This window comes from Taudactylus pleione, unplaced genomic scaffold, assembly GCF_031769625.1.
Source record: "Taudactylus pleione unplaced genomic scaffold, aTauple2 ptg000253l, whole genome shotgun sequence".
NCBI lineage: Eukaryota > Metazoa > Chordata > Amphibia > Anura > Myobatrachidae > Taudactylus > Taudactylus pleione.
Genome location: NW_028284655.1, coordinates 5,527,619 through 5,553,687, shown reverse-complemented (window position 1 = coordinate 5,553,687; position 26,069 = coordinate 5,527,619). Strand labels below are relative to the sequence as shown.

Below are 26,069 nucleotides of genomic sequence, written 5' to 3'. Positions count from 1 at the left end.
TAATACACTGATCTGTTCCACATGAAATCTAAATGATTTCTATATATTTTGTTTACATCAGTTATTATTGCACTGATATATTGTTACATTGTATACCCCCTTGGTGATTATAGTATCGCTACTGCTAGTATATATTTTGGTAGGATTAACCAGTTGTCTTTAAGGCAAATCTTACCCCCTGTCAGACTTCACAGGTAAATGTATCTATGATTGACACAATTATTACGTTTCTAATAGAGAATGGTATTCACGCCATTCTTATGTTGGCACTTGACTAGTAGATAGGCTACATAGCACGCCCCTTCTCTTATTATCAAACCAATAAGTCATTAGAGTAGTGACACCTCAGCATAGCAACCGCTGACATCTGTTGTTACCAACTGCCCAGTGATGTTCGGTGATGGCTGGGGAGGCACTGGCTAGTATCAGAGCCAGATTTAAGGATACATAGATGAACCCGAGGGTTCATCTGGGTATTATACAAAGGTAGTGTTCATTCTAGTACCCTGCACCTGTCACAACCCGTGCAGGCACTCTTTCCTGCCTGGGGTGTAGCTCTCTGGTGCTTCTAGTCTGGTCTGTATCTCAGCAGTTTGTTGCATTAGCTGAGTGTGCTAGAAGCATCAGAGTAGAGAGGGACACCCCAGGCAGGAAAGAGGTACTGCACGGATTGTGACAGGTGCAGGGTGCTAGAATGAACAGTACAAAGGTGCAGCAGTATATAGTGCTGGAAATTTGGTGTTGTTTGATCAGGGATGTGTGGAAAAGGTAGACAGGGGAGGCAGTGCCTCACCTGCCATACACTTTTCACTCCAGAGTTTTGACTATAAAAATTACTAGAATAATACAAAAGAGATTTTATAATATTTTCTTTAATTTTTCTTATTTTATAGTAAAAACTCGGGAGTATACCTAAGTATGACAGGAAAGGCTCTGCCTCACCTGACCGCACATCACTGCAACTGGCAGTAAACAGCACACTGCTCATTTCACATTTACTGTCATTCTGTCCTTCCTGTATATAAAATTGATTTACATTTAAAAGGTTTTAATATATTGCAATTGTGTGTTTTCATTATTGATTGCTTTTTCAAGACAAGAAACCTCTTTGGAACTAAATAAGAGTAAGCTTAAATCACTCCCACCTCATCTCCCACTGGTCTACGTCAGCCTTCCCCCTCAGCAGACTGCTTCACTGGCTCCCCACCAAACACAGATCACACTTTAATCTCTTCACCCTGACCTATAAAACCTTCAAACTAAGTTCTGTCCTACATCCAGGGCCAGCGCTTCCATTAGGCAGGTTTAGGCATCTGCGGCCCGCTGAGGATGCCTTGGAGAGGGGACATGGTCTTGCCTCTCTCCTGGAAACCACTCCTGCTGGCTGATAGACCTGGGAAATCCTGCGGGTGCCTCTCTACCCTCACTTACACGTCTGGTCACCTCCTTTCATACCCTCAAATTTGAAGATTTCTTTCATACTGTCCCTCTACTCTGCAACTCATTTCCTCGCTCTGTCAGAGTTCCTGCCAGTTGCCATGCCTTCAAATGAGCCCTTAAGAGTCTCCTCTTCGCACAAACTTACCAGCCCTCCCAATAACTCACTACTCTGCTCCTCTGACCACTTACCCTCATGGGAAGGTCCCACTTCCATCATTCTCTCCACCAGCACTATCCCTGGCACCAGTGCAGTGCTTGATCCTGTCTGTTTCTCCATGTACAGGCTGATTATTGCTGTTTTGCTCTCTACTACCACCCCACCCCCATCCATTGACCCATCATTGCTGCCTCTACAAGCCATAGTGAGTCGTCCTACCCTTCTACTTCCACTTCACTCTGCCTTTGGTTGTATCAGTGTGTCTATAGTTAGCATTTCTATAGGCACTTGTGATAACTGATAAAAGATATAGTAATAATAATAAATGGATATGGGAAAAGCAGGATCTGTTGTTCTCTTATGTCCATCTCACTGTTTCTAGTAAGGTCTAGACTCCTGGTACACTGTGCATGGAAACACAAGGGGGTCAGCCGCAAAGTCACGAAGTCCCTCTACTTCTACTTTAATGAAAGAAAATATGTTTTTGCATATTTATTTGTTTTGTTGAGGTCTCCTTATATTAATGCTATTTGTTTTACTATAGAATATTTTCTGCGTATTGCTCAGTTTTCCTCGCACCTCCCACTTGCAGAGTCTGTAGAGTATTTGCAATGAAGGGATTTTCCACATTAAATAACACCTTTACTAATTCGCTGCCCTTCCCAATAGTATTTAGCTAGGACTCAGCATTTGCTCTGCTAGCTGGGACCTGTGCCATTACCTACAGAGCTGCTGTAGTCTCTCTATGGCAGGGCAGATCTGACCCAGGATTAGAGCTACAGCTATGATCACCTGCTAGAGAGAGGCACGCCGTACCAAAGGTGATCAGTCCTGGCTTTATGTGAGTGCTGGGATCCTGCTAGATAGAACAAATGATGAGAGCTCTACATTATGATCCCACTATCAAATTACTATTAATGGAAAGAGAGGGGATGTAGTAGAGGTATTGCTTAAAGTAAAAAATAAATAAATCCTTTTTAAAGTGCACTTGTTGCCTGCAGTGCAGGAGATAACACCATGACATCACTGGACCATATGTAATTGATGCCTCAATTTTGTTTATAAGACTGGGGTCGGTGCCATGTGTGGTATATATATATATATATATATATATATATATATATATATATATATATATATATTAGGGATGTGCAGGCTCGGATAGGTTCGAGTTTGCACGTGGAGTTCGGATTTTTCCCTCCAAAAAAACGGAACTCAGAAAGAGGCAAAACGTCATCTTACATGGACGAACATCATCATTCCTGGAAGTCCAGGAATGATGATGTTCGTCCATGTAAGATGACGTTTTGCCTCTTTCTGAGTTCCGTTTTTTTTGAGGGAAAAATCCGAACTCCACGTGCAAACTCGAACCTATCCGAGCCTGCACATCCCTAATATATATATATGTATATGTATGCGTGTGTGTATATACAGTCAGGTGCATATTATTGGGACATTGACAGAATTTTCATATTTTGGCCTCTATTCACCACCACAATGGCTTTGAAATGAAACAAACAAGATGTGCTTTAACTGCAGACTTTCAGATTTAATTTGAGGGTAATTACATCCAAATCAGGTGAACGGTGTAGGAATTACAACGGTTTCTATAGGTGCCTCCCACTTTTTAAGGGTCCAAAAGTAATGGGACAAACTAAACAATCCTAAATCTAACTTTCACTGTTTAATACTTTGTTGCAAATCCTTTGCAGGCAATTACAGCCTGAAGTCTGGAACGCATAGACATCACCAGACTCTGGGTTTCATCCCTGGTGATGCTCTGCAAATGTCTTCAGTTCCTGCTTGTTCTTGAGGCATTTTCCCTTCAGTTTTGTCTTCAGCAAGTGAAATGCATGCTCAATCGGATTCAGGTCAGGGGATTGACTTGGGCATTGCATAACATTCCACTTTTTAGCCTTAAAAAACTCTTTGCTTGCTTTTGCAGTATGCTTCGGGTCATTGTCCATGTGCACTGTGAAGCGCCGTCCAATGAGTTCTGAAGCATTTGACTGAATATGAGCATATAATATTGCCCGAAACACTTCAGAATTAATTCTGCTGCTTTTGTCAGCAGTCACATCATCAAGAAATACAAGGGAACCGGTTCCATTGGCAGCCATACATGCCCATGCCATGACACTACAACCACCATGCTTCACTGATGAGGTGGTTTGTTTTGGATCATGAGCAGTTCCTTTCCTTCTCCATACTCTTCTCTTCCCATCACTCTGGTACAAGTTGATCTTTGTCTCATCTGTCCATAGGATGTTGTTCCAGAACTGTAATGGCTTTTTTAGATGTTGTTTGGCAAACTCTAATCTGGTCTTCCTATTTTTGTGGCTCACCAATGGTTTACATCTTGTGGTGAACCCTCTATATTCACTCTTGTGAAGTCTTCTCTTGATTGTTGACTTTGACACATACACCTACCTCCTGGAGAGTGTTCTTGATTTGGCCAACTGTTGTGAAGGGGTTTTTCTTCACCAGGGAAATAATTCTTTTGTCATCCATCACAGTTATTTTCCGTGGTCTTCCGGGTCTTTTGGAGTTGCTGAGCTCTCCGGTGCGTTCTTTCTTTTTAAGAATGTTCCAAACAGTTGATTTGGCCACACCTAATGTTTTTGCTATCTCTCTGATGGGTTTGTTTTGATTTTTCAGCCTAATGATGGCTTGCTTCACTGATAGTGACAGCTCTTTGGATCTCATATTGAGAGTCAACAGCAACCGATTCCAAATGCAAATGTCACACCTAGAATCAACTCCAGACCTTTTACCTGCTTAATTGATAATGAAATAATGAGGGAATAGCCTACACCTGTCCATGAAATAGTTTTTGAGTTGATAGTCCCATTACTTTTGGCCCCTTAAAAAGTGGGAGGCACATATAGAAACCGGTGTAATTCCTACACCGTTCACCTGATTTGGATGTAATTACCCTCAAATTAAATCTGAAAGTCTACAGTTAAAGCACATCTTGTTTGTTTCATTTCAAAGCCATTGTGCTGGTGAATAGAGGCCAAAATATGAAAATTCTGTCAATGTCCCAATATTTATGCACCTGACTATATATATGTGTGTGTGTGTGTGTGTGTATGTATGTATATGTGTGTATATATATATATATATATATATATATATATATATATATATATATATTAGTGTGTGTGTGTACTACCACTGAATATAAACACGTAAGAGTCTCTTTACAGAATGCTACTTCTCTGCATGTAATATACCATGCGCTCAGAGCAGCATAGTACTTACTGCAGCTTAGTTGTGATCGTAGATCCAGGTTCAAGTTTTATAGCAGAAGAATACAAAAATAAAACCATTCTGTATTGGTATTCACTATCTCCTTCTTTTTCAGCATCATCCCTATACATTTACCTGCAAAGTGATTGGGTGAATTATCAACGTAAGATGCACATAATGCATGCTAACTCCTGACAGGTAGGGGGAAACCAGCAAATTAGTGGTTTTTATGTAAACAAGGGTAAGGTAAGTGTGTGGTTTATTGTACAGTGGCTGCATAATGCACTGTTCCCTGGCTAGCAGTGAAGTATACAAGTGCTTGTACAATGGGAAGGCCACAGCATGTATAACATTAGAGAGTTGTATAGCTGTGCTATGTCATTCAAACAGTAAATGTCCCCATTATGGACCTACCTCTACAGAAAGGCACTTGGAAGGAAATATGAAGAGCTTTGCTTCCTCTTAATACAGCTAAAACAACCTTTCAAAGCTAGGTCTTATTAAAAATAGTTTGTTGCGCTCAATACTGCTGTCCAGTCATGGACAGCCTTTCAAAAGACCAACACGTACATTAATCACATTGATAATGTACAGCAATAAAGAATAGATCACATTAATAAAGTACAGCAATAAAGCATAGGTACTATGTTCTCTCCCGAGCACCTCTTTAAGTAGGAATCACACAGCCCTTTCCTTTAGAGGAAAGTGGGCAGGCATGCACTTAGGAGGGTTTTCCATTGCCCGAAAACCTCCACAAACTGTAATCATGATATAAAAAGGAGCCTCTCGGTTAGTTCCTAAATTATAGACACTTTGGGACTGATGCAGATCTGCATGCATGCTCTGGAAACAAGTGTACGTAAGTAGGGGTGACGCAGAGTCCAATCAGATCTACACTTGCAATAGAAGAGGCTTAAGAGGGGTGAGCTCACATAGGCTAATTCTAGTGAGGGCATGCTAATTGAACCGCACGCTATGTTGAGTTGGACACAGGTGAAGATGCACTTATTTCCAGGTATGTCTTGTGCACCTAGTGTAGTGTAGGTACAAGTGCACACTGATGAGGTGCACGACTCTGCGTATTGCTGAATATACACATTTGTCTTCTGCAATTCTTTTTTTTTTTCCTGATTCATTTTAATTGAAATGTCCCTATGTTTTAATAAATCGCAAAGTTTCTGCCTATCTTTCTGTGTATGTTGCTATGAAGAAGTTGTCACTTTCGCAGTAGTATGTTTATTATAGTGTTTAACAAACTGTTAATATCTCTTTTCTTGGTAGTCACCGCTGTTTATAATATTGTGTTTTGTATATTTTATGCCTTGTCAATCATACATTTTTGCAGGCATTTTTTGGATTTATTTAATATTGTATCAGCATTTGCTGAAATAGGAAGCGTGATGTCTGGCAATAGGTGTTTTATATCATCCTTCCTTACGGGAGACTCTTCAATAATAATGAGATTTCATTTTATATTGAGGCTGTAGATAATCAGGATGTACTTTATGTATTCATATGAGTGATAGTATGGGGATTTCTCATCCACAGTTTGTTCGTATATTTCTGTAGCCATAGCTTTTACTGTAGGTAGTCTTTTAGGATTAATATTCTATTAATTCTCTAATTAGAGTTCTCAATTCCAGATAATCACATACTTAGAAAAAGAAAAACTTAAGCTGGGTACACACTAAGCGATATACTGGACGATATATTGTTCTGACGCGTATCGGAGCGATATATCGGCCATGCCGCTCAGTGTGTACGGGTGATTGCACGCTCCCATACGCGTTCGTCACATCATTTGATCTGCTGTGCATGCATGGCAGATCAGAAGATCCGGCGGCCAACACCATGCTTCTGGATGTGGCGGGGGAACGACAAATTGGGCGATCATACACCAGATCGTGCAGTGTGTACGGACTGCCCAATATGTCGTGCCATCGCATCTGCTGTCGCTGGGTACACACATCGTCTAGTGTGTACCCAACCTAACAATCACTTTCACTTGTCAATAATATCAATAATGTTTTAAATTTGCTTCTATACAGTATATAAGATCCTAGAACTCATGTTACTTTTTATTGACACTTATGGTTCCACCAAGAAAGATCACTCTTTTTCTCCTTTTTGTCTTGTTGTTTTTTTTGCATTCAAGGGCAGCACACACAGATAAAATTATATTGACAAAAGATTATCTTGAAGACCAGGCCAGGGACTTTCTGCCATGCTGGCTACAGCATAGTCTAATCAGTAGTGCAGGAAACCCATAGGACTATTGTAATTTTATTATTATTTAGGCAATTGTTTTTTGATTTTTTTTTTTTCTAACATCAGGCACTTGGAATTTCTAGAATCCCAGTGTTTGTCCTTAGAGATAGGCCACGTGAGGCAGACAGTGCACCCCTCCTCTTCTCGTCTTAGATTTGCTTTTGGCATTGGGTGACCACACTGACTTGTACATATTGGGTCATGTGATGCTGCGCTAGGGGGAAGTATAAAATCAAGTTTGCTTTTATTCTCTGCTTAATGCTTGGTATGCTTTATCTACTTAGCTTATAATACCAGCTGTGTCTATGGGTGAAGCTCGGTGTGACATAAAGCAGTACATGAGAGCTGGGGCCAATGTGACCTAACCAGAGTAACCGATTGATGAGTCAGAAAGCAGTAACAGGCAGGGGGCAGTATGTGAGCGCTTGGCAGGATGGACGCATGAGGCCCACGTGGTGCCTGTTGCCCATCACAGTTATAGATGTTTAACAATCCATTTGTGTCACAACAATGCCAAGTTAGTTATCGATCCTGTGTGCAACACAAAAATAGCTAAATAAAAGATGGACATGTATATAACAAATAACGGTTGTATTAGTAAAATGTAATTACATCATAATACAGAAGAGTTAAAACATATATAATGTAATTGCGTAAGAAAATAGTCAAAAGTCACAATATTTGAATAGATAAATGCTATATGTAAACTTTTAACTCAAATGCCACAGTTTATGTTTGTATTTAACATGTCATATTTGAAAAACTGAAAACTGACAAAATGGCTTTGAAGACCAATGTTTTTCACCCTGGAAGATGACCATAGACCAGTCCAGAGCAAAACTCTTCTACGTGACTGTAGACCTCTGAGACACAAATCTGTGCTCAGGGTGATGCTCATTACGTGGTAGTAGAATGACCTTGGGTGTACGGTTATGGTGGAGAATGCTTATTATAGGGATTTAAGGAATCTGATATCAGTATGTACCTAGACTTCTAACTAAGGGATGCAAGTGTGCATAGATACTCAGTATCATTATAAAGTGCACGCATGTTCCTTAGTAAGAGAATGTACAATGGCAATGCGTGTGGACATCTGGCAGGCTCTTATATGATCTGGTTTACCCAGCATGGGCCCCTTTTTTCCCCACCCAAAATATGAAACTGATTTTGCTTGTACTCCCCATCTCAGATCTGCCCAAAGTGATGGGATACCTGAAAATAGTTTCCTAGAACTTTTTTTTTTTTTTTTTAATCTTATTTTATTCAAAAATAAGTGTAGGGTAAACTTTATAAACCGAGCATATTGCAGGTCATGGAAGGACTATAACCTATATTGGCTATATGTAAAGGATGGCTAATAGTGACACACTCTGATATCTGTAAGTTATCCGGCATACAAGACCTGTTGTAAATGCATATTCTAACAGGCTGTGTACAGTAGGTCATTCAGTAATATCTCGGCTCTCAAAAGGTTTCTGTAGAAAGCTGAGATCCAATAAAAAATACTGTAGGCAAAATTTACTAAGCGGCGGGTTCTAAACCCTGACAGTTTGGTGGTGGTTTTGCTATCCACAGATTTACGAAGGCCAAAACCACTGTTAAAACAATAGAATAGAACAGGGCTAGGGCTAAAATTACTAGTCCGTTTTGGTGTCATTTAGAACCCACCATCAACCTGCCACCGAACTGCCGGGGTTTAGAACCCACCGCATAGTAAATTTAGCCTTGTGTTTGGATGAGCCGACTGAAACACAGACCTTTGTATAGCTGTCATAACAAACATTGATGGAATCCAAAGACTAATGACAAAACCACCTAAATACAATTATATCTTATCCAGATTGGAAACCTCATGAACAATACCACAAGGTTTTCAAAGACAAAGGGGCTTATATTCGTACTTGCATTTATCCCAGTACTGCTGCAGTTCCTAATAATGATCCATACTGTATATCTATTACACATGGATTTCTGTATATTGTATATAAGCCAATGGCTATCAGCCCCATATGATCACAGAACTCTTTGGTGTTTTCTATATAATTTACAATAGGATTACTTTATTCCACACACATTATTTAGCACTAGAAATGTACGTAGCACGCCCTGGCCTGTCTCATATTATTTCACCCTTGATTGGGGCTGATGTTTAAATGTCAGTAGCTGGTTACTAAATTTTATACACTTTTAGACATACAATATATAATATACACTATAGATAAAACAATACCTTACATGCAAACAAAGTCTTTATAAGTAAATACAGTATTATCTTCCTACTGTCCATCTTCTCCAACCAATTGTCTCTTCCCTTTTCTTCCAAAATGTTCAATTGTTGGGGTTTTATGTGCAGATTGTAAGTATTGTTTGCGTATTGGCGATAAATTGTTTAATAACATCCGCTGTATTTGAAGTGCTTGTGTCTGTAGTTTCATATAATAAGCTTTATTATTATAACTTCTTTTTGTGATTTAAAATGTTGGGACAGATATAAATCTCATCTTCCCACAGCCAGATCCAGTCCCAGTTTACCAGCCTATAGTTTGCAGTCTACCTGTAGCCTGGTCAGTGTGTTGCTGTTCTATCCCTTACATGTGGGGATGTTATATTGTGTGGTGGTGTTTCTGTAATAATTTTTATCTTTGGCTAAATAATGAAGGCATGGCAGTTAAATATACTAGTAAGGCACAACCCTGTTTTTTATAGCTCATAGTGTCTGCTATGTGTTTAGCTTAGTAGCCTGTCCATTCCCAGAATCCTATTCTGCTATATATTGTCAAGAATAATATAAGATTATGTCTCTATACTAACAGGTAATGTGTCACAGCAATTTTACACAGCAATATACTTATACGATACATTGCTACTAAACATTTTGTAGTAGGTGACTGCATTACTGTCATAATAGTGTTTCTTGTCTCCCAGCTTTACAAGTTCTTTTATATATAATATCTGTGATATGGTCACCATTTTGTTTTCTTTATGAGAATGTGTAATATACTTCATATGTGTGGTCCCCTCATGGGTTCTGTTAATGCAATTCCCATAGTCACTGAATATTAAGTTTGACAAAGGAATAATTTGAATATCCATTGGAGATCTGTTCTCTATGTAATCATGTATATTTGTGTTAGTGGGAAACTCCTCCTCCTCCTCCAAAACCTGTGAGTGACTAGATTATTCTGTGAAGGAATTAGTTCCCATCCAATGGGAGTTCAGAATCTGAGCCAAGGGGGGAGTTCCAACGTCTGTGCACAAGACACAGTGAGGAGAACAGAGATCCTAATGAAGGATTGGAAGAGCTGGTTGGTTCTAGCCCATCTCCTCAGGCTCAACATTAAGGATGATATCTTCATTGCCTCGCCGCACCACAATGGATAGCGTTTCACTGATCTTCACTGCTTCGCTCACCTCCTCAGTGTTGGTCACCATCTTTCCATTAATGCTGATAATAACATCATGATCCTTCATACCCGCACTACACAGGACAATAAGACAAAGCATTGGAAGTTAGGGAAATCGTGCTTTAAATTATGCAAAGGTCAGTAATAACTGAATTATGCCTCATCTCTCTCCAACATCATGTTCTACAGTCTTTCACTTCTCACACCTTCCTTTTTCTCACTGCTGCCTCTGTACCACTGTCCCACCATTACCATTCTTTGCTGCCTTATTATGCTTATAGGTACAGAAACAGACAAATCTCAGGTGCACAACTCCCAATTACTGATAATAATATATAAATGCAATAAAATTTTGCAATCAATAGAGGTGTTTAGCATAATCATGGCCAAGGTTATGGGCCTACCCACCATATCCAGGTAACCTCTTTAGGGTAGGTCCCTAACATACTAGGGTTCAAATCCAGAGTGCAGGACACCCCTAAATAAGCGCAGTCTAGCCACCCCAGTCTCATCAGGTAGCACCTCCCATTATATATACAGGTTGTGCAGTCCAGGAATCTTTCCCATACACTCCATTTAATGTGCTTTATTGCACACTTGAGGGAATGGAGACGCCCACATTCTGGATTAGCACCCTTCCTTATTGGTTTAAAAGCATGGAGTCTGGTATAGTATATGCACACTGTTATTAGGCACAATTCTAAGTAAGTCCTACAACTTATATACTGTAGTGCAACTTTGGTTCATTTTTGGGGCGTTGGTCCGCCTGGATTGCTTTGGTTGATCTGTTTCAGGGCACCGCATTATAACACATTTTTCTTTTATAACACATTTTAACCCTTCACTGTTTGTATATTATACATGTATTTCACTTTTTTATTTTCGTTCGTTATATGCAGCTGTGGCTGCTCTTAACTATCTCTTTTACACTGCACTTTTCTTACTATGGCGGTGCCCTGGGGCAGCTTAGCTGGGCCAGTTTGGGGGAGTCCTGTGCTCTGGATTTGAACCCTAGTATGTTAGGGACCTACCCTAAAGAGGTTACCTGGATATGGTGGGTAGGCCCATAACCTTGGCCATGATTATGCTAAAAACCTCTATTGATTGCAAAATTTTATTGCATTTATATATTATCAATAATTTGGAGTTGTACACATGAGATTTGTCTGTTTCTGTGCCTGCAATTAGTCTCATCAGGTGGCACCTCCTTTTATATATATATATATTCAGGTTCTGCAGTCCAGGAATCTTTCCCATATACTTTATTATGCTTAAAGCCATGTCTTTGTCATTGAGGGGTCTATTTATTAAGCCTTGAATGGAGATAAAGTGAACAGAGCAGAGTGTACCAGCCAATGAGCTCCTAACGGTCATGTCACAGGCTGTGTTTGAAAAATGACAGGACCTGGTTGGTTGGTACTTTCTCTGTTCCATTTATCTTCATCCAAGGCTTAGTAAATAGACCCCCTGAGTCTGGCTGAACCCTACATTGCCTTGCTCCTTTCCTGTACCACTGTTACTGCTTATTGCTTAACTCTGCAGTCGTTCTTCACCATTTTCCTGGACATCTGGCTCTAACACTTTCCTTTACCTTCTTTGTTACTGTCCTCCTTGATAACTGCTGATCTTCTTTTCTTTGTCAAGTCAACAGCACCATCTGTTTCACTATTACCTTCTTACGCTATGAGGGGGTTCTGCAACATGGGTAGGAGACTCGGCCAAGTTTGATGGAGAAATAAAACTTTTATTTAGTACAACGGGCATCCACCACTGACTGGCTACGATTAACCTGACATAAATGTCTTACTCATTACATAAAGGAAAAATCCAAACTAACAGGGTGCATTGGCTTTGTACCCATCCTGGAAAATGAAGCAATGAAAGTCCAGTCATTGTGACACTGACCCTCAAAATATGCTACGTTATAGATCCCTTGTGAAAAGCTGGGTGTCTGATTGGAGTGTCAGACCACTTAGCTGTACTGGCTTTGGTCTTTCCAGATCCACTCTCCTTGACTTTTGTTGCGAAGTACTGAAATTACTTTTGCTGGGTTAATCCTCCTGTTGTGGCCATCATAACTAATGAGATGCTCCCATTAGATTATCCAGTCTGTGAGCTGCAATGTGTGCACTCATGGCAGCAAACATGACTTGCAATGTGTGTATTAATTTGATGCCGGAGCATCAGTTTTTTTTGGTCGCGTCTATTCTCTCAGAATTTATAGGACTAAGCATAGTTTCAACAAGCACCCTACATCTCTTGCTGGGGCACTTATATGCTTATGTGTTAAGAAAGACCGGTCACTGTTGCCCTTGTGTCAGTTACTGAGGTCTAAATAAGATCACCATCCCTAACTGAGATCCTTTTATCCTTCATGCTGTACAATAGCTACTGAAACAGTTGTGATCAGCTAAATTTATTATTTTCCAAGCTAGATCTCATGTGGTTTAAGTCTTTGGCCAAGTAAAATTTTGGTCACTGTCACAGATTGACAAGGTTCCCAGAATGTCTAAGCAAATTGTTTATCTTGTCTGTTTGAAATTTAGGCGACCCATTGTCCAAAGCCAGAGCTGATTTTCGTCACAAGGCCAGATCATAACAACAAATAGTCACTGTAGTTTCTGTTATAGAGTGTGGCTGGAGCAGTCAAATTGTTTCATTAAACCTTGGAAACAATACCTGGGCCTAACCATCCAAATTGATGAAAGTCTCTTGTATTACTCTTGTCTATGTATTCCAACCTGTTCCAAATTACAACAAGCCATCCTTCACAGTCCTCACATCCTTGCCTGTGTCATTCACAATTACAGGTGACCTAATATTACCATCAGTAATCAGCATTATGGGCCTTAATCAGAGTTGGACGCTAATGCCACCGCAACTGTAACTTTTTATGCAGGGCGACTGCGTCGTTATTCTAATGCCACAGCCGATGGAATACATACAGAGATGCTCACCGGCAGCGGCACTAATCACCCGCTTTAACGTAAAAAGTCACATATCGGCCGCACCATCGAACATTGCACCAGATCTATAAAAGCGCAGAATACCCATCTGAGCATGGCCCTCTGTTACCACCCAGAAACACCTAATGCAATTCCATCTTTCCATCCAGTTTCGCTCTGCATTCCCCGGCGGCGACCATCAGGAAGCATGAGCAATGTGACTCGGATGCATGCGCAGACTGAAGAGATTGCCCGCTTGTCTTTTGACATCGATACTGCATCCACCTGTATATCAGGACCTATGTCTTGGCCTGCGCATTCTATGCCCAAATAAAGCTGTCTCCTTAAACCGCTGCGGGTAAAGGCCAGCTCAGGGAAAGCAGTGTCCACAGACTTTATGGTTGATTACCCGCAAGCAGTAGGGCATGACACTGGGGGTCATTCAGACCCAGTCGTTAGCGCCGATGCGCTCGGACCGGGTCGATGGCCCCCCACAGACTGCGCCGTCGTGCGCATGCGTGAGACCCGCTATGACCAATCGATGTTGATTGACAGCTCGCCCCATTTGGAAGGCGGGCCGGGGGGTTGGCAACCCAAACGGGGGCATTCCCATGGGAACGCCTACCATTTGGGGCCGGCCCCACTGACATTACTAGTGATGTCAGTGGAGAGCTTCCGGCTCAGACAGAGCCAGAAGCTCTCCGGGGCTTACGACAAGGGAGACCCTACCCTAGGGTCACGTCGTAAGCCCCGATGGTCGCGATGGTCTTGACCATCGTGACCATCACCTTAGGCGGTCGTAAGGCTGTGGGGGTTCAAGACGTCCTCCCCTCATTCAGACCGACCGCACGCTCTGTGCGACCGGCTCTGAATGAGGTCCGCTATCTTTAAGCTGATTGTGGGCCTGATCCGGAGATGGTTGCAATGCCTATATTTACACAGTTTAGTGATTATCGGTGGTCTGCGCATGCATCTCAGTCTAGTTTCATATCCGTTGTCACCCTCTGTGAGAATTTTTTAACAAAGTGTTTGACAGGCAGGAACTGTTTGTGGGCGGCAATGTGGGAGTGGCGACTCAAATGCAGGCGTGTTGCGATCGTTTTTGGGACAGGCCTTAGCCTGCAACTGTTATCCCATATGCAGTAAAAATGTCTCTGATCCTGCGGCCAATCTGCGCGGTCATAGGGTTAATCAGAAGGCCGATTATTGATTGATCTGCGACCGATGCTGCATCTTTGTACGCAGTTGTTTGGATTTGTGAAGTCACCGGTGGTTGTCTCAAAACAAATCCAGGTGGCTGTGACATATGCAGATCTTTTCGCTCAGCAGCTGCATATGTAATGGCAGCCGCAATGGCTTTTGCGTCCATCTCTGAATCATGCCCTGTTTCCTTGAAATGGGGCACTCTAAAATTCTTAAGGGATTGCAAGTGTTTCCCAAAGAAAATATAAGGAGATGTTTTTATTACATGGGTCTCCTAAAGAAATAATTTCTCATGATGGTTCCCCATTTGCCTCCATATTTTGGAAGACATTCTATAATATGCATCATAACAAACTGTGTAATGAGTAGACCAAGTGGGTTAATCAGTCTCACACAGTATACAGGATACACGCCTTTACCAATTTCAAGAAGAGAAATTGGATCCATCTAACACCTTAGTATCAGTTTCCACATACCAATGCCACTAATCAATCCCCTTAGTTAAGCTTGTTTTCACCCTTGTTCTGCCATTTCAAGGAGTCAGCTTCCTGCCAATTCCAACATCCATTAATCCTTCCAAACCACCTAGGCCACATTTCCTTATTAAGTTGCAAGATGTTTATAAGTGGCACTAAGTCAAGTAACTGCCAAAACCACACGTACCAAGAAAACACAGCTTGAAAATACCTTATTAAAGCTGCCGGTGTATTTTATTGGGTCTTTTTGAATTCTTGCACAAACCTCACCACTCACTTATCAGCTCCAGTTGTCTTGGACCACTCCAACTTTCATGTTTCTGTGTTGAAAACGACCTTACCTCGATCTTGCAGCTTTTGTGTGCATCCGCCTTTACAAATTTGAGGGCACCTAGAATATACCACCCACTCCTATTTGTTCTCCACTGTCTATGCTTGCAAAATGCTGTATAGTGATTCTCCCGCTATTAACATCTTCGTATTCTCACAAAATTATCTCCTCCCCAGTATCCAGTTAAGTGAAGAGCTACAGTCCTCATAGTATCACATGGTTAGTTGGCATGACTAAAAGTGTGATTAAAAATGGATGTCACAATTTGCTATTGACCCATAAAATGGCTCCTGTATTCAGGAGTTCCACAGGCCTTGGTGTGGGTTGATTTTCCAAACTTCTGTCTTGGTTTGATTGCCTCATTCTCATGGTTTTCAAAGTGATATTAAAATTATGTAGACCCTGAACGTCTAGAGGGTCTGTGGGGAACCCATCTGGATCAATCTCCTAACTAACATACATCATGTTTCCTCCTAATGGGTTCCCTTTGTTGGGTAAAGGATTTAAGCCCTAACCCTCGATCCTGTCATCTATCTGCATCTTTAGGTATGGGGGGTGGTAGATTCAGCAGTAAAGAGGGTCTGTCTTGGATGGGTGGCACCAAGATCTGATTATTATGCTTGTGAGCCTGGTTTGCTGAATAGGGTTATATAGCAGGTTCCTGTCCAAGGCCTTCTTTTGAATCGGATGAGACAAGAGACTTGTGTCCTCCTTGTCTGCCCCCTTATTTTGGCCAATCATTTCTCTTCTGCAGTGGGAGTTGCTAGTCCAGGGTATTGGCATCCACATCCCAAAATATCCTACATGAGCTTGAACTGATTTTCCTTGGGGTAGCAGTACTAATTTGTACTCCATCAAGCCGGTATCATGGTGAGCAGGTGGCAGAGATAGCTTCAGAGACTCTTCTTGGATTCTTACCATAATTTATGATCCTCTGGATAATCCATGCTGGTAACTAGTCATTCAACCACCTCTCCCACTAACTCAATAGGTTGTGGGAAATTTAGGGTACAATTTAACTATAATTATGCTTGATGTAACTTTAAGAACACAGTGGCTCAGCACTTCTTTTGCCCGCTTATGTCCATGGGTAGGAGCTGCAGCCCAAACAGTTAGATAAATAAAACCTGCAAATTTACTACAATGAGAACTCACAACTGACACAGAAACTACAGAGAATAACAGGCAACATGGCACTGACCACCTATGCGACATATCCAAAAGAACTGAAATATCAACAAGTCATTGATATACCAAATTGACAAACAGACTCTAGGGTGTTAAGCCCGCCTGAAGCTCCCATATAAAAAAAGCATCAGTCTTTAAGCTCTGACCATGTGATTTATTACAAAATACTCCAGCCCAAAGGGATCATGGTCCTAGTTGGCTATCACTGGAGACCTTTCAACATTTTGGATTTAGCACACCTCCCCTGACAGTGATTAGACAAGTAATCGTGGGAAGGGAAACTACTGTGGATCAGATGTTCTGGGATGAACTGGCATTATAATTTTTGCCTCCCACTGAGAGGATTTCAACCAGTCTGGGGAAGATGATAAGCAAAGAGACCAAATTAAACATGGGATAATAGCCTGCAGGCATAGCAACACAAAGCTAATCTAATCTTGTACCACTGAGATAATTTTGGGAGAGGCACATTTAGAGAATATAGTTGTTAAAAAGAATACCAATGGAGCATGATATGCTAAAGTTCCCTTGAGACAAAGTGGGTGCCATGTGGTCTTAACCTCTATTAACACTGGCCAGTTACTGCATTGTGTCATAGTGTGCTTTGCCTCTGACCTACTGTCCTTGTACTGTCTTCTACTGTCATTCAAGTTCTCCCATCTACCATGTCCTTTTGTCTGCCCCTCTCATCTACTGTCCTACCTTTAGGCCACTTACCTTTTTTAATTCTGTCTTTATCCTACCTGCCTTAATCTCCAAAAAAAAAAAAATTTCTATTCTTCGCCTCACTGTCCCACTATTTTCTTCTACTTATTGTAGTGCTACACAACGCTGCCCAAGTGTTGCTTACAACATAAAAATTACAACTATAGATGCATAACAGAAACACCTGGTAGGAACAGGCATATATGATGATGCATATAAGCTACATATAGATTGCACCCTGGTCAGAATTTTTCCCCAGATGCTTAGCTCTGTGAGCAGAGATACTAACCATTGTGGTGCCCATCTGCCCATCTTCTTGACGCTTCCCTTTGAGCCATATTCTCTCATTTTTTTTCTTTGCGGCCATCCTGTTCCATACTCCTTATTGTCTCCTGCTCACTACGTCCTTCACTCACTATGCAACAAACAGAAGCTGACTGACTGGCATGAGAAGTGTTCAGAGCCGGCCCTAGACATAGGCACTTTAAGCAAATGCCTAGGGGCATTCCACGGCTCTGCACCTTCGCCACTGCCGTGATCAGCCAGTCAGGTGACTGTGACCGTTACAGCCTACAAGAGGAGACAAGGAAGATGGCCATGGGAGGGCATGCTATGCATCCCCAGCCGCGGCCACTCCTCCCATGGGCTTTTACAACTCACAGCTCTGCCTTCATATTAGCTGCCGCCCAGCACCCATCGGATCAAGCAGCTGCATCAAGAAAGAAGGCAGGCACCAGTCCATTGGCACTGTAGCCAGCACAGCCCAGGACAGACTGTCCCGATGACTCCCACTCCAGCCTGCACAGTGAGTCTCTCTTTCTCTAGGTAAGTTAGCTCTTGCTAGGAAACAGGAGAGGATCGGTGGGCACTCACTGGGCAGAGTGAGGAGATGGCCATGCTGCTGCCTGCTGAAGCTGACTCTGAGAAAAAAAAAATATATATATATATATATATATATATATATATATTACTGTATATATTTCCTTGTAGCTGGTCTTAAACACAAATAAATATATCCTATATATAGAGTGGGCACTAACCAAAATCTTGCCTAGGAGGTCAAATTGGCTAGGGTCGTCTCTGGAAGTGTTACTAGAAGTGGTTGAGCCACTGCAGCTTATATATACAGGATCTGGCACTGTAATGTATTCACAGCATTACATAACCAACTCACAATATTTTATCACTGGGCCATAAGGTGTGAAGAGAATTGTGAGGCTTCTTCCCTTGTACAGTTAGTGATTAATCAGAGTCTCACCTTGCAGCCGCAGTTCCGGGGATGACTTCAAACACATACACTCCAGAGTTAACATCAGGGAAATCTTTATCACGCATTTTAAGCTCACGGATAAGACTGGAAAATAAAGACATACATACTGCAAAACTTCCAATATAACCAATTAAATATTAGTGTTAATCATAATAAGTGTATTCTTATATTTTTTTCTGTAAAAACAAATGTATGATAACTTACAACATATCTGTGACATCAGCCTCCTTCTTCTATTGATCTCTATATATGGCTCTGTGTGTGCCTCAGTTTCCATCACTACATCATAACATTGCGCCTGATCCATAGGTGGACGCAAATCCTGTAGTGGCTGCGATCCCAGCGGTTGTGCGAAAATATGCAAATGTCGCAGCCACCGGGATTTGCATTGAGACGCCCACTAGCGGCGTCTCATGTTCGCCGCTTGCAGACACAGATGCACCATGGGTTGCAGCATCGATGTTCTGAGCAACCCTATGATCACTCAATGTCCGTCGGAAGTGATCCGCCGGACCCTTAACCACGATGTCTGAATTTGCAGTCGCATGCACAGACACCCCCAAAACGGTTGCAGCATTTGAGTCACCCCCCTTTCCCCCCACAAATGCTACCTGACTACCAATCACTCTGCATCCAAGGTCTCACATTGCAGCCGTCCTCCTCTGCATCAGGCCCTTTGTCTCTGTCACATGCATCCCCTGACCTCACTTCTACAATCTCGTGATTAGACAGATCACTGCCTCCTGCAAGACCAGCGCTGGGGGCTGTAAACGTTCCAATCATATGTTTGGCTACATGTAGTTCTACCTTTACCTACTTCAAACTTGGAACAAATGGAAGTGCAGAAGATTAAGAGTAAATATAATTAGGTTCTCAGAATATATGAATATTCACTTTGAAATAGTAAGTACATGTGGTCAGCATGATGCACCAGTGTTTTTTGTAAAAAGTACAAATGGATGTTCAAATAAAAAAAAAATTACACTAATTCTATACACATAACTCATTTACTCTAAGGATGCAGGTTGTGTTCTCACTCCTGTAACCCTTGAATTTATATTCCTATTTGGTGTGTGGTGAAATGGTTAGGACTATCCGCATATATCAGGTAGGCCTACCTTGATTCCAACAGGATATTAGAAAATGTCCAGTGGTCATTTTTGTCTGATGTTCTCCAACTGTCTCCATGTGCTTGGACAGGGGGTATTGAGCAAGTTCAATATATTTGAGGCCAACAGGACCCACTCTCTATAGGGGAGCCAGATACTTAATGTCCATAACATGTAAATGTATTGTTCTTTAAGTTTTAGACTCTTTAGAGTGACCCACCCTGCAAAGATTACACTAACTACCCGCTCAGTTACCCAACATTGCAGGGCCATGTGGCAGTGCATGTGATTCCGAAACTGGAATATTGGGGTTAATTCAGGAAGGGTGCTACAGCTACTCCTGTGAATAATCCACTTTATTTAAAACTATTGTGTGTGCCTCTTATCTTTTCATGGAGCCATAACCAGCAGGTGGCACAGGAGGAAGAGATGCAAAGAGCCAAGGATCTTCGTTTATTGAGACACATTGTGCAAGCCTGTTACCTCCAGCTATGTAGAACCAGTGCTAGCATGGTGTCTAGGAGTGAGCTAGACAACTGTTAGTTCCTTTCCAGCTCTGAGAGATAAAGGTCATCAATCATGTTAGACATCTTTGCCCATAAGATGCTGAAAGATCATGCAGAAAGCTGAATCTCGGTTATAGCTCCCACCTGACTGTCAAGAATTGTATGAGAGGAAGGATGGCAAGTACCAGATTTTAAAATCTGAGTTTTGGAATGGTGTTTCTGACAAAAGCAGGGTGCCACTTCAGTTGGACAGTAGGCATAAGCGAAGTCGCGATCGACTGCACTGTGCCCGTGAAGGATACCCCATCCATGGTCAGGCTTAATAAGTTCTTTATGTATGTTGCTTTCCCATTTTATGTGATGTTACAATATTACAATGCAATTGCTTTAGCTCTATATGAAGAAATCGTTTTAAAATAATTATTTTCCTGATTTTGAAATGTGTACTTGCATTTGCAGTACCAGGTATAGAAATGGCTGCAGAATAAGTCCATTGATGCTGATATGGTGCAGGACAGGGGAACGTAATTGAAGTACATTCTGAGTTTCTGAAAATATTGGAGTTCACCAGCCACAGCTCCTCTGATGTTTGTTGTGAGAGTGTCTCAAGAAGCCAAATATTGATCTGAGTGCAGTAAATCACAGAGGTATTGGCTGGGCAAGTGTTCATGCACTCTACAAACTATATATAGATTTTGGCAATGAAAATAGATCTCGGAGAGGTAGCCCCAGCGGTAGGCAAGGGTTTATGCTCAGAAAGTAATACGGAATAGTGGGATTTAGTTCAAGAGGAAGAACCATAGCAAGATGGCCCAAGTAACTGGAGCAGGCAGACAGCCTGCTGTGAGTAGTGCTGTGGGCCAGAGTGCCCAGGCAGCTACATAAAAGTAGCAGGTATCACTCACTCAGAGATTAACAGGTTCCAGTTCAACAGAATTGTATTAAAACCCAAGAGACTTCTCGGTTTGCAGAAAATTATTCACATGTAGAGTGTCTCAGCTACAATCAGGAGACCTTTTATTATAATTATAGCAACAACCCAGACTTTAATCCCATGCCCCAGCCATACTATACGAATGCCTACAGGAAAGATGGCTATCTCAAGGAGGTTCATCTGTACCACATTGCATATTGTAAGCTATCTACTGGCTGCTGCAAATGGTGATCAGAACAGGCAACTAGACCTCATTGAGGTTTTCTTGGATGTGGCTGTGGTGAAAGTCTGCTTTCTGGTATTGTTGAGAAATACACATTGGCAGAACATGTATTAAAGATGCTGCATCCCTGACATATCTGTGTCTCTTCTGAAAGCAGGGGAGGAGAGCATTCCTGAGCTTCCATAGCTCAGGGATGGGAATAGAAGGTAGGACCCCAAGGATCCCCAGCCAGCAGAACTGCCCAATCTGCGGTTACTGAACCATGAAGCATCACCCACTTACATGGGAGAGCTAGGAAGATGACCAGCACCTCTGGGAGATGACTTTTGACCTCGCTCACCCATTCAATATGATGAGCTTTTAGCAGTGGAAGGTACCTCTTGCAGGTGGCCTGCTAAATTCAACCTCAAAGATGAATATGCTGGAAGCAGCTGCTGAAGATACCCAAACAGAGATACCATGATTCCAGGTAGATCTGAGATAGTGCTGCAAAGTGAGATGGTGCACAGCTTATTGTGGCTATACTGTATAGAAGAGCTAACAGTCTAAAGGTATCATTAATGCTCATGCAGAAAACTTGTGAAGTCATTGTATATTAAAAGGTAAGCCCCAAAATATTACAGTATGATGAATTGCCCAATTAATTAATGTTAATGTGGTGCAGCCATCTAACTCCAAAAAGGAGGTTGATCTGGAGGAGTACTGCAATCAAGTGCCTGTAGCTTGATAATCAGTGGTCCTACTACTACTACTAACTTCCCCCCTGTACAGTTAGCCTACATGGGGTAAGTGAACATTAGGACTACTGTAACAACCCCCAACCATCCTTTCTCTGCTGAAGGCATCCATACCAGCTTTGGTACCTATACATGATCTGTCACTGCCTTCAGCTCAAGGGTAACAGAACTGGTGTAGGTAGAAGAATCTGAGTCATTGTTTATATGTAAGATGCTATAAAACTACAGTGTCAGACAGTCAGAATGACAAATCACGCACAGAGAGTTCTATAAGTAAGAATAAACCTCTCAGGACTACCATCTAGAAAGTGTTAGTGAGAGATGGTAGTTGGAGAGGAACGAAGACACAGGCCAGGAGCACATCTAGGATGACAAGAGGGAGTAAATCTTCTGACAAAGATGCACAAAGGGGCATATATTAGTTCACTGAATGTACAAATCTAAATATCAGAAGGCCAAAAATAGAGCCCTGAGTAACCGAAATAGAGGAATGTAAGAAGGGAGGTTCTGTCAGAAGTAAAGAACTGAAGGGGTGTTTAGTTAAGTAGGAGGTAAAGCAGTAGGGAACCATGTTGTATAAAACAAGGGAGCTAAGAATGTTCTGTAAAAATAATTGACTGTATCAAAGCAGTAGCGTCAAGGAAGATGAGTATGGAAAAGTGACCCTTTGAATTAACTGGAAGTACATCATTATTCACTTCAATGAGGGAAATCTCAATGTAGTGTACAGGGTGGACAAGGGAATTTGTGAAGAGAAAGTCGGTCGGGAACTTTTATGAGAGCTACTTAAGCAGTTTGGAAGCAATGGTGCGGAGTGAAAGGGAGAAGTAGTTGCAGAGAGGTACAGTGGAGAGGTGGTGTCTTGAGAATAGAAGAGATAAGCGCATGTTTGGAGACAGAAGGGTAGTGCCAGTGGAAAGAGACAGGTTGAAGAGGTGAGCATGGTGCAGGGAAGCATTGAATGGTAGGGAGCCAGAGGAGTTACAGCTATGTGAGACACTAGGAAGTGTGGTGTACTACCTTGCTAGTCAGGTCAAGGAGCTTGGGTGAAGGAGAAACACCCACAGGAGAGAGCAGCTGAGTATGGTGAAGAGAGGAGGAGCCAGGTTTCAGTAATGGCAAGTAGGCAAAAGGAATTAAATAACAGAACATGGATGTGAGTTTGTTGCAAGTGTGCAAGAAAAGTGGAGGTATGAAAGTCAGTGATGAGGTTAGAAGGGTTTGTGGTGGGTGGAAAATGTTGTGCTGCAATAAGGAATATGAGCAAATAGAGGGAATTTTGTAGGGAATGGTGTTAGTAAGATGTCAACTGTAGGTATGAGGAGAATGTGGTGGGTAAGAAATAGGTCCAGGTTGGGAGCTTTGTGTGTAAGAAGGCAGTTCCAGTTCGTCTCCAGCTGAAGAAACTGATGTTCCAGGTGCTACTTTTTCCACAGTTGCCAACTATGGTAAGGCAGACTCCCAGCCTTCAAGGAATTCAGTATCTAGTGATGTATTCGTATATGTATTGTCACCTTGTAGCCAAGCCCTTGGAATCGGTATGATTTACCGCCGCATCCCGACAGTGGCTGACCGACATGGGTGAAAATCCTGATCGTCCCTAAGGTAGGTACTAACTAACCTACTCCCTAACCCTCCCTTAGGGGTGCCTAACCTTCCCCCCCAATGCCTAACCCTAATCCCCCCTCTAAGTGCCTAAACCTAACCCCCCCTTTCCCCGCCGCCTACACCTAAGTCTCCCGGGGGGATGCCTAACCCTAAGTCCCCCCCAGAGGTGCCTAATCTTAACCCTCCCTCCCCCTAGTCTAACTCTAACCTCCCGGGGGAATGCCCAACCCTAAGTCCCCCCGGGAAACCTAACCCTCCCTCTCCCCCCCCGCGGCTGTCCGCGCCCGGCATCCCTTCGATCAGGATGCCGGGCGCCGGTCTCCCGGCGTCGGTAAAATGATAGGCGTCTAGATTTAGGCGGCTGTCATTCAACCCTCGCCGGGATTAAGCAGTCGGGAAGCCGGCTGTCGGGATTAGGTGTGTGAGGTGAGCAGCATGACTATAAACTGTGATGTTTGATAGGTTAATACCCCCATTAAATTTATGCTATTGAAGTTTCAACAGCCCTATTCTTGGCCTCTTACTACTCCAAATAAAGGGGAGTATCATATTTTCTATTTCAGAACATCTGCTTACGCGAGCATACCCAAGCACTTAATGGCTTCCAGAGCTTGCTGTCAGCAAAAGTGCAACAGGAAAAAAAATGCTACTTTTCTACTCTTTAACCATTAATTAGCTCTACGCCCATCAGAATAAGTGTTAGCATGTGCCTTATATTTATAGTGTCATAAGTCTAGCCTGTCATAGTAAAGTGCTGGTAGCGGACTGTGCAGGGGGCCCCACGCTAATCACCACTCTGAGGGGATTTGGGTGGGCACTCATTATAAAATATCAATATTTACTTATTTTAAACAAATCAAGCACATTGCTGATTATTATTAGCACTCAGTTTTTATGATGGCAACGTTTTTCATTTTTATTATTAGTTCTAAAAATTTTAAGAAATCAGTGAAATCATTTCACAAATTATTAAATATCTGAGTTCTAAAAATTTAAAGAAATCAGTGAAATAATTTCACAAATTATTAAACATCTGAGGAAATGTATAAACGTGTTATTTTAGGATAGTACTGGCACCATTTTTCATAGAAAAAAGCGCTGTCAGTACTTATTCTGTAGCAGCAGCTGAGCACTACCATCAGATGCACCTCCAATGTATTGGCTGCCCACCTCCTTCCTCTTCCATTTTGTCTCTCTCTAAGCTCAAGGAGTCACAAATGGAAGATGTGGGTGAATGTATTTACACTATGTAGACAAAAGTGATTGGACACTGACAGCAAATAGATCAACGAGATTTTATTGACGTCAGTACTTTGTATATCCACCACGTGCAGTGATTACTGCAGACACGCTTCTTGGCAAACTGTCCACAAGTTCCTGGATAACAGCAGGCGTTATGTTTTGCAATTCCGCATTAAGTACAGTAACCAACTGTGACACTGAAGAAAGTCGAGTCGGCCTAGACTGCACCTGTCCCTTCGTCCCAGATGTTCTCAGTGGAGTTAAGATCTGGACTCTGAGCTGGCCAGTCCATCCGGGTTACCAAATTTTCTGTATACCAGTCCAGCATCACCATGGAAACATGACAGGTGGCATTTTGTCGTCCTGATAAAAACATTTGTTGTTTCCATAGAACTGCAAGTGTATGGGCCTCCCTATGAAGTGTACTTGTCGAAACCGCCACATTAGTGGCCATTTGGAACTCGTGTGCAATGGTTTGAATTTCGCTCGCACGAATGCGCGAGGGTGTCCAATCACTTTTGTCTACATAGTGTATATAGAAATGTGTATTGTCGAAGCCGGATGATTGGCTGAGACCTAAATTGTAAAAATCAATATCTGTACAACGCCATTTTGCGTTGTCCGCATGACTCCATTTTGCGTTGTCTACACGATACCTCGTGTACAGCGCTGTTATGATTATTAGAGTCGTGCGTCTGCCACTGCCCCAGATTAAAAGTCCTCATTATACAAATACGTACATTTATTGCTACATATAATATGAACAACCCAGCAAAGCATGAACCACGGTGTACACAAACACATAGACGCACAATGCATACTAGCGTCTTTACTTAATGTCCCCACACTGGTTCCCTAGCATTAAGGTTACACAAAAGGTTCCCTAGCATTAAGGTTAATATTAAAGGTTTTATTCATTATCAACCCTATTGTGAAATACATATGTTTGGTATTTAATGTTTAATACATGATAAGCAGACCGTGTTTGGTGCTATTCTAAACCACTGTTTATTTGCAGATCTCCGGTTCCATCAGTAAGGAGATCGCAACATGTGTCTGCAAGTTATGGAT

At 42.0% G+C, this 26,069-nt stretch overlaps 1 protein-coding gene across 1 annotated transcript in view; it reads right to left on the bottom strand.

Annotated features, from left to right (window-relative positions):
- Positions 1-7,709: 7,709 nt before the first annotated feature.
- HTRA4 (HtrA serine peptidase 4) overlaps positions 7,710-26,069 on the bottom strand; it is an 88,672-nt gene continuing 70,312 nt past the window's right edge. The window contains exons 8-9 of the mRNA XM_088480391.1: positions 18,628-18,723; positions 7,710-10,595 (exon numbers count right to left, since the gene is read on the bottom strand). Coding sequence (XP_088336517.1) covers positions 10,430-10,595; positions 18,628-18,723 — 262 coding nt within the window. The 3' untranslated portion in view covers positions 7,710-10,429. The remainder of the gene's footprint in view (positions 10,596-18,627; positions 18,724-26,069) is intronic.